The sequence below is a fragment of the Mizuhopecten yessoensis genome, unplaced genomic scaffold (assembly GCF_002113885.1).
Source record: "Mizuhopecten yessoensis strain PY_sf001 unplaced genomic scaffold, ASM211388v2 scaffold10347, whole genome shotgun sequence".
In the NCBI taxonomy this organism is placed as follows: Eukaryota; Metazoa; Mollusca; class Bivalvia; order Pectinida; family Pectinidae; genus Mizuhopecten; species Mizuhopecten yessoensis.
In genome coordinates this window covers 197,778-208,304 of record NW_018408501.1, presented here as the reverse complement: position 1 = coordinate 208,304, position 10,527 = coordinate 197,778, and the positions used below count along the sequence as shown (strand labels likewise).

General features: G+C 37.2%; 1 protein-coding gene across 1 annotated transcript in view; it reads right to left on the bottom strand.

The window, feature by feature from the left end:
* Nucleotides 1-10,013: 10,013 nt before the first annotated feature.
* Nucleotides 10,014-10,527, bottom strand: part of LOC110460280 (salivary glue protein Sgs-4-like) — a 16,443-nt gene continuing 15,929 nt past the window's right edge. Inside the window, exon 2 of the mRNA XM_021513104.1 lies at nucleotides 10,014-10,510. Coding sequence (XP_021368779.1) covers nucleotides 10,014-10,510 — 497 coding nt within the window. The remainder of the gene's footprint in view (nucleotides 10,511-10,527) is intronic.

The following is a 10,527-nucleotide window of genomic DNA, read 5'->3' as shown; positions in this document are numbered from 1 at the left end:
ATACTTACTGATGATGTTTGGGACAAGTCTTCAGAGAGGCTGGAATTAAGTTGACCATTCTTACTGATAATGGTTGGGACGAATCTTCAGAGAGGCTGGAATTAAGTTCACCATACTTACTGTTGATGGTTGGGACGAGTCTTCAGAGAGGCTGGAATTAAGTTGACCATACTTTCTGATAATGGTTGAGACAACTTTTCAGAGAGGCTGGAAATAAGTTGACCATACTTACTGATTATGGTTATTAAAAGTCTTCAGAGAGACTGGAATGAAGTTGACCATACTTACTGATAATGGTTGGGACGAATCTTCAGAGAGGCTGGAATTAAGTTCACCATACTTACTGTTGATGGTTGGGACGAGTCTTCAGAGAGGCTGGAATTAAGTTGACTATACTTACTGATGATGGTTGGGGCAAGTCTTCATAGAGGCTGGAATTAAGTTGACCATTCTTACTGATGATTGTTGGGGCAAGTCTTCAGAAAGGCTGGAATTAAGTTGACCATACTTACTGATGATTTTTGGGACAACTCTTCAGGGAGGCTGGAATTGAGTTGACTATACTTACTGATGATTGTTGGGACAAGTCTTCAGAGAGGCTGGAATTAAATTGACCAAACTTACTGATAATGGTTGGGTCGAGTCTTCAGAGAGGCTGGAATTAAGTTGACCATACTTACTGATGATGGTTGGGACGACTCTTCAGAGAGGCTGGAATTGAGTTGACCATACTTACTGATGGTTGGGACCAGTCTTCAGAGAGGCTGGACTTAAGTTGACCATACTTACTGATGATTGTTGGGACGACTTTTCAGAGAGGTTGGAATTAAGTTGACCATACTTACTGATGATGTTTGGGACGACTCTTAAGAGAGGCTGGAATTAAGTTGACCATACTTATTGATAATGGTTGGGTCGAGTCTTCAGAGAGGCTTGAATTAAGTTGACCATACTTACTGATGATGGTTGAGACAAATCTTCAGAGAGGCTGGAATTAAGTTGATCATACTTACTGATGATAGTTTGGACGAGTCTTCAGAGAGGCTGGACTTAAATTGACCATACTTACCGATGATGGTTGGGACGAGTCTTTAGGGATGCTGGAATTAAGTTGAGCATACTTACCGATGATGGTTGGGACGGGTCCTCAGGGATGCTTGTGTTAAGCTGACTATACTTTTAGTGGGACTTATACGTCCAGTTGCATAAAATGGGAATTGCATTGCAGCATGTCCGATATCTCTTATCGCCAGTTACTTGTTATGTTGATTTGATATAAGTAGATACATTATTAGAAATAGCATGTTTCTGAAATTGAAAATAAGTGTAGTTATAATTGTCCTCTATTCCTAATCTGGGTGGATGAAGCAAAGTTTAACAGTCGATTCTCAGTCACATACCACCGTCGATACATACGATAGGATATGGGCAGTAGGACATTCGTTGAAACTTATGTGAATATACATATGTACACCATTTGGAACAGAAATTTCACGACCTTTCATAAAGTAATAACAAAGGGACAGTCCGTATTTGAAGAATTTTATTACTCTTTATGTCGGAAGTTTGGCTAGCCGAACGTGTACGTACAGACATGCAGTCTTGGGTAAGATTATGACGTCATAAAGCATGCAACGTCAGATTTTTCAGTAAACTTAACGATTTGTTTATGAGTTGCATGGAGCGAACTTGCACCGGTATCATGAGCCGAACTTGCCCCGCTATCATGGGCCGAACTTGCCCCGCTATCACGGGCCGAACTTGCCCCGCTATCATGGGCCGAACTTGACCCGGTATCTAGGCCGAACCATCATGTGAAGCTGTCGGTGTGTTACACGTATGACGTAAATAGGTAGCAATCGGTTTAAAGAAAGTTTGCGGAACTAAGGCCCTACACGTGGGAAAAACCATAGGGGGATAGACAGAAAAAAATAAACGAAATAACTTGGGAAAGGTCACAGGTTGGAGCTAAATTATATTGGACAGATCACCGGTGAAGGGACGGGAACTTTGAAACCAAATTACATGGACATCACAGAGCACATATAAATGTTGTTTGCCACATAGTGTAACCAAATCACGTTGGTCAGATCACAGGTGCATAAAAACTGTGAAATTTAAACTAAAATTGTGAAACCAAGTTTAACAAAAACTGAAACCAAATTTAACAGAAACCGTGAAACCAAATTTAACAGAAACCGTGAAACCAAATTTAACAGAAACCGCAAAACCAAATTTAACAGAAACCGCGAAACCAAATAACATGGAAAAGAGCACTGATAAAGAGACAATGGTAACCATGTCAGATGTTTACATAGTATAATTATAAAGGTCGACGTTCTGTGTGCCTTACTCCTACACGAGACACACGACCTGGTGATAAGGAGCTATCTGTCTGACCCTTATACAGCACAGACATATTGGTATAACAAACATTAAGAAGGCATTAAAGTTTACCGTGATTTAATGATTGGTGGCCAGTTCCCCGGCTTGATAATTATAAAAAAAAAACAGTTAGGTTCAAAGTACCTTTTCTTGGTGCCTACCCACCGGTATAATGAAACTCAAAACAATTTCGTTCATAATATATTTTTTGTGTTCAGCCACTCCTACATAAGTTTAACTCAAAATAAGTAAACAGTTCATTTATCGGAATACATGTAAGTATAAAACAATTAAATTCAAAGTAACGTTTATTGGTACTTACCTCCCCTGTTAAGTAAACATAAAACAATTAATGCACAGTAGCTGTGTTACCTTCAAAGGTTTAAAAGTTATAGCACGAACAAGAAAGTATAAAAAGAAACAGAAGAACCGGAAGAAGCAGTACTTATTCGAGGGGAAGACGTTATAAATTAAAGTGGTTTTTTATCATTACTTACCTCTCCTACATATTAACTATTCGAACAATTAAGTTCACGTTAACGTTTTATTGTGATAAGTTTTATCTGGTTTATTTACGGGATGGGATCTATAATTCCTGTTATATATTACCTGTGTACATCTATGTTCTTCAGGGTTGGTTTTATTACTGTAACCCGATGCCAAAATGTGTGTAATTTGTAAAGCTGAAAATCATGTTATTCAGTGAAAACAAAGACTATATTCAAATTGTATATATAGTGAGGTATCTCAAATCTAACACCTTGTGACTTCGCTAAATTTGGTTAGAATGGACAGGTTCTTGAAATGCACAAGCCTTTTTAGAAGTTATCAAGAGACAGTACGTCTCACAATACCAAAGGAATTGGGTAACAGGCAAAGCCTATAAAAACATTCTCTTTATACACATACATTTAAGTAGAAATATACAGCCCTTTATACAAAAATAGAGGTATTAATATGAAATTTTATTAGGTATTATCGAATCAGCAATTGTTACAAGTACAAGTAATATGAAGCGGTTTCTACAAATAACGGCCGGTCGGTCAGACGTAAACTGGAGACCAGCTCAGACACACTGTCCATAAACTCACACCATACTGAGCTGGAACTCTAGGACCAATACCAGTAACAAAAAAGACAAATATTAGAAAACAAGAAAAATTAAATATAAACTTGCAACATCCAAAATATTTATCTAAATCGTCTCCAAAAGAGTTATATTCAACCATACAGAAAAGTGTATCGCTCAGATCGGATATGGAGCTAATGAGGGATATTCTTTTGTTATAAAAAGGACAATGGAGGAAGAAATGAACATAATCTTTGGTGGGATAACCCCACTTACAGGCAGGGCTATTGTTTAAGTGCGAATTCAATAGATCCGAGTTCAAATTACTAACACGATTTCTTAATTGACATGGGTAATATTAACCATGATATTTAAAAACAATAGTACATCGGGATTGAGTATCTGTATCAAGTGTATAAAATGGTTCTTTTTATGGCTCCAATTGATGTCATCGTAGGGAACAGACAGGCTGGATTATTCCATTCAGACATAAAATTCGTGAAAATACTAGTATTATAATGTTGGGATCTTACTATTGGCACTTGGAATAGTCTATTGTGACGAAAAAAATGTTAATATTCAATGTAATGATTGATATATGCCTGGATTGGTTCGTACACATGAGTGGGACATCTCTTATCAAAAATCTTCAAAAATATACCATATTTATGTATATGTCTTCTTTTGTATAAAAATATAGTTCCATATAAGCTATTAAAAATAAATTAGGATGCAACGTATCGGAGTCTATTCGTCTTAAGAAGGAGAGTCTCTATTTTAGCCGGATTAGAAATAATTCCCAATTTATTTGCCCACATAGGACATTTCGCAAATTCCATTTAACTTCTCAATAGTATCCTGTCTGTTTCCCTCAATAAGACCATATACATAATGTACAACTTGACATTAGAAACCAAATTTTTAACATCGTTGATACATGATAACAATAGGTATGTCCCTAAAACTGACCCTTGCTGTATTCCTGCTGTACCCTTGCTGTACCCCTGCTGTACCCCTTCCTGTAAGGTTTTGCAGTTAGGTTTTTTCTCCCCTTGACCACTCTCTGTCTCTTATCAGTCTACTATGAAGAAAGTCGTTTAAGCATGTTATCACTTTCTCCATATTATCTAAACTTAAAAATTAGGCGATCGTGCCAAACTCTATCAAACACACCTTACTGATTTCACAGAAAGACCATCCTAGGGTCTTTGCCTCTGTCAAAGTTTTTAACTATTTCATCATAAATAATTGGTAAACTGTTGTTGAACCACTAGACTTACCGATGCTTTTCGAAATTTTGCAAATACGCTTATTCCATATAATCAAAAACCTTGGATGACTTCCGAAAGAAGAATTAGTAGAAGTAGAAAAGATCTTTCGAGAGAGGCTACACAAAATCGCCAAGTCAACCAAATATCTTTCAAATATAAATTCAAATCGCAGCGTAATAAGATTAATTTTATTCAAATAATGACGGTATTATTGATGATTTTATTATGTCTGCGATATAACCACAAATTTCTTATTTCATTGAATAACAAACATGCATTTTTGGACGATAAGCCATGCGCATTGCACGAATAAGTTTCAAACAGATCACTCACACGCAGCGCTCTTCGTAACACCACTCCACCTTCCGTAGTATTGCAAATGTAAACAGATAAACGACTGGACTTGTTTCCTTGTCGAATGAGGGCACATGCATCCATTTCTTAAAATCTATTTAAAGATTTGTTAACGAACAAAACCTTTTCTACAGTTATTTACTTGTTACCTGTAGATCTTCTAAAAACAACGGACAAGCTCACTGTAAGACTGTTCAGCCGAACTTGGACCTACCTAGGTGTTGAAAAAACGAGCGATGTCGGTAGACATGTGCTTTTAATGGATTGAAATAAACATCTGGGATAAAGCATCAATGGTCACTGAAAAGGAAGCAAGTGTGGTTTTCATACCGAAAATCGGAGATAGCGATTTAGAATAGATGTACCAAATAGATTCTTTCCAAAACAAAAAATGTCAACATTTTTTGGCGTTAAAGTAGCTTTGGTCACGGCGAAGGGTTGAGCTCAGTCAGCGGACACGATGCACCTTCGTTGGTTTTTCTCGTTTCTTGTATATTTACGATAAATCAACAAAGTATGTGTCATTATATGATGTTTCCCAAACAGTACCGGTTACACAGACAAAATAGTATAACGGCCCACAACACCAGAAATAGTAAAAACGCACAGCTTGTGAAATGGAGACATAAGCGTCGTGTCGTAAAGGTTTCCGCGTGCAAATTAATTGGATTATCTAGGTCACCTTGCATACTTTTCCTTTCCGTCTCCGTTGGAACAAATTGCCGCCATATTCCTCTGTCCTTGGCAATATTGTGCATCATTCAGTAGGGTTTGGATGTAAGGGATTTAACTTGGCCCATAGAATATCTCAATTATTCTAATAGTGAAGCTATTATCCTCCTTGTTGTTCTCGGTCTGCCTCTTATTCTCTTGCCAGGTGGTTTCCAGTGTAAAGACAACGTGGTAGAAAAGAAAGCACTATTTTCATTTTGACTTGGTAGAATAGATATATTCTTTAAATATATTTGTATGTTATGGTTAGATATATATTACTCGGGATTCGAAAATGCTGATTAATTCGTGCCAAAGCGGCTTTCGTGATTTATTTTCCAGCCTTTTCTTATCCTCGATATGTATTCCACCATAATAAACGCACATAGTTGATTCTTATCAAGCAGTCGTCCTCTGATCCCAAATCTCATTGTAGACGTATTAAACAATTAATGCAATCGTCTGGTTCCTCACAATCGACACCTACTCTTGTAGATCCTGTTTGGAACAGTGACGTTATAAGTGGCGAAGTAACTAATTCAATGACTATTTTTGTAATATAACTTGAGAAGATGACAGTAACATTACGGTTCCGATCACCAAGCTAAACACTGATAACAGAGTAAACTATATTGAAACACGAGACGTTCTACAGTTACTGAAGCTCGACAAGGCCTCAGGCGAGGAGAGAATCAGTCACCGTATGTTAAGAAATGCCTCGCAAATCATTTGTATTGCCTTTGAAATTATTTTAAATATATTCTTATCGACAGGTGTTTATGTGAATATATGGAAAACGGCAAAAGGAATTCCACTAATTTTTAAAAAGTGACAGGCATTTTCCATTTAATTATAAGCTATTTTCTCTATCATCTACTTCTGGGTCAGTTTTTGAACAAGTGAAATTCTTTTTTTTTTTAATTTAAGCATCAGCCTGGCATTACGCATGGTCATTCGACTGCATATCAGCTCATTGAAATTTATATCAACTTTTAATATTTATGATTATTACTTTATTTATAGAGAATCACTTTTAAGGATCACACCGATCTTTTAAATGATCTTCTACGTATGTATAACAATGAAGTTAAACAGCCATATATGTACACTGTTACAATTCAATAGAATATCAAACATTTACATTAACAGCAATATTAACATATGTACACTGTATTGACATTTAGAAAAGTTTCTGAGTCTTAGATAATTCCATGTCTTGGGTTGTCGTTCCAAATGATTGCGCCCGAATATTGGAATGAGTTTTTTAAACAGTTTGGATTTGGGGCCACACATAAGTTAAATATTTGCAGTAGATGATCGAGAATTGTGTTCATGAGTTTTTAACAGCACGTAAGGTTTAATTACATATTTATAGAGATGCATGCTTATGTTTTTTCTGATATCTGAGAAATTATAGAAAGAATTTAAATAGATCTAGAATGATTTCCGTCCGGGTTTGTACCTTTCTTGTGAACTGGAGTGACATTGGCTATTTTGACAATGACAAGCAAAGAGCCCTTAGCTATGCCCATATTAAATACTGGGCAACGTTTAAGAACCGAAAGTATACCTACTTCAGAACCAAACAACGGGTCCTGTTCCAAAGTTTAACTGAGAACTATCGTGTATGGTAGTTCTAAGAGTTTGTTGGACCTCAAACGTTTTTTTACCACTGATGAACCTCTCCAGAGGTAAAACGCTAGGAAGCTGTTCAGAAACTTTTTCGTTTTCTTTTGATATATGATGATAGAAAGTTACAGCCTAATCCTGTATCCGAAAGGTTTTGTACATTTGCTTTCGCATTTCGAAAGTCGTGACGGCCAGCCTAGATTACGAACTTCAAGCATATTTTGATGTGATTCTCTATAAATACCACAGTATTTTTCTCACGCTTCGAATGCTTGTTTTGTTTTATGTACATATGCAGGGGCTTTACCTAAATCTAATATGTACTGTTCTGTGAACCTGTTGTATGTCTGTGTGGCCCCCACCTTTACCTATTTATATATATTCTCTTCACATGCCACACCAGATTCCGGACGATAGATGGAGATAAATCACGACACTTCCCGTAATTCACCGAGTGCCGTCATCACGTGATCAGTTTAAACAGACATGCCCACACACGACTGTCAGTATTCCATGTGTAACGATGTTAACGGTGTTATTAAGGCTTGGCGAGTTATTAGGATATTTTACCACAGATCCTTATCTAGGACAGCGGTTAAATTCCTCGATACTTTGTGTCTCTTCATCACCGAGCGCGCGCTGTGATCAGCCTCAGTACCAGGCTATACGTATACGTAAGAGCTGTTATAAAGTTTGCGTGGACTTAGTAATTAAGGGAGTCAAATTGAAATCAGGAGAACATGGGGAAATGTCTATGGCAGTTAGTCATTTCATTTGAAAAGATATTTAGACATTGGCAACAAAACATGACGAAACCTTGTAGGAGTAACGGGATAAGAGATACTTCAAATGCCCTGTTGTCCGTAGGATCAATAAGATATTTTTGTCAGGAAGGCAGACAGAAGCCAAATGAACTTAACGGTTACATGAAAAGTTTATTTTTATTTTTGAGACATGAAATGAAAATAATAATGGATAATTTGGTCAGTACCACCTGCTTGTCATCCCATCGTAAACATTCCGACCAACTTTGAATTATTTCCTGCTTAAAATGACCAAAACATGGTCGGAAAGATATCTTCTCCGCACCCCTAGAATATGTAATGAAAATAAATCGGAGGCCGCGCGGGGTAGGTTATTCATTCGGTTTCAAGTATATAAACATGACCAAATTGCCAGGCTGATACCTGTCCTTTGACGATTACAGAGGAGCGACATTAAAAGCCTGCCATCTTCAAAAGCATCAGAGACTAGTCTACTACAATGACAATGACAATTGTTTTATTCTCATACACAATACAGTGTAGAGAATACATATATACAAATGGGTGACAATAATACATGGTGGAACAGGATGGACATTAGTATTGTAAATTAATTATGTAATTAATATCGGTAATACATTTAGCCAATGATGTCAATTCATGTTGTGTTACATAATTGAATAATGTATGATATTTAAATGTGTTTGGTCTTTCATAATAATATCTGGACATACGTTTTCGCCTACTATTGAGTATTGGTTGATGTGTACATGTAAACAAATAATGAAATACGTCTCCAATTTCTCTTAAATAACATAAACTACATAATCTATTTTCACGTGGTATATTGAACCACCTACCACTTTCAATTGGTAATTTAGTATTACATGTTCTAGCCTTAAAATACGCTTTGGCTAGTTTCGGAGGGAGTTCTAATAATTAAATATTCTTTAGTTGATTCCTTTCGGAGAGGTATACATTTCATTTCCCCAGTTTGATATACATTTTTCTTTTAGTTTATAAAATATGGTACTCTTTAGCCAATGTATATATGTATCAGACCGCATTCTTCAAAAAATTCTTTTCACTTATTTTAGCCATGATGATTCATAATTTGATAAAATTACTAACTGTTTATTACTTAAAGTATTCTGGTTGTTTTTTGTCAATTTAGCCAAAATCCGAGCAGTATAATAAAGATCCTTCGATTTCGTCATGACATATTCCAGGGGTCCTAGATGATATGTAATTCGAGAGGGAAACCGTTAGATTTCGAGGATGAGAGTGTGCGTGCTTTATGCAATCGACGAGGAGGGCGCTATAAACAACAGCCCAGATTGAACATCTCACAACTCAAATGATAACATGGAATTGAAGTATAAAGGAAACTTGATCCGAGATCCGTGCCGTTTATCAAGCTATGTTCCGTTACAGATAGGCGGATCAGGACGCTTCTGATACTACTGACAAGACGTATCACCCGCCTTATCTAGAGAAAAGAAAATGTAAGTTGTCAAAGAAAATATTGAAAAAATGCACAACGTAAGAGTTGATGTGCCTATCTTGGCGGTGCTGGTGTTACTCGATACCTTGATTTCTGATAAATATTGCCAAAATATGTTCGGATAGCTGTTAATTTAAACAGAGAGGGGTTCGCATAAATACAAGGCATGGTAATTGAGTCTTAACGATGTCTTTGATTGTTGATGCGGCGAAACTGAATCATTGGTTTATACTACAGTGCCTGTTCCGAGTGTGACAACACACAGCTGTTTGCGAGGGTTGTTGTTTAACTTGTTTGAACTCTCGTCTGTTTGGGAGGGTTGTTGATTATACTTGTTTTAGGGGGTTGTGGATTACACTTGTTTGGACTCTCGTCTGTTTTAGGAATTTGTTTGGGTTCTCGTCTGTTTGGGAGGGTTGTGGATTACACTTGTTTGGGCTCTCGTCTGTTTGGGAGGGTTGTGGATTACACTTGTTTGGGCTCTCGTCTGTTTGGGAGGGTTGTGGATTACACTTGTTTGGGCTCTCGTCTGTTTGGGAGGGTTGTGGATTACACTTGTTTGGGCTCTCGTCTGTTTGGGAGGGTTGTGGATTACACTTGTTTGGGCTCTCGTCTGTTTGGGAGGGTTGTGGATTACACTTGTTTGGGCTCTCGTCTGTTTGGGAGGGTTGTGGATTACACTTGTTTGGGCTCTCGTCTGTTTGGGAGGGTTGTGGATTACACTTGTTTGGGCTCTCGTCTGTTTGGGAGGGTTGTGGATTACACTTGTTTGGGCTCTCGTCTGTTTGGGAGGGTTGTGGATTAAACTTGTTTGGGCTCTCGTCTGTTTGGGAGGGTTGT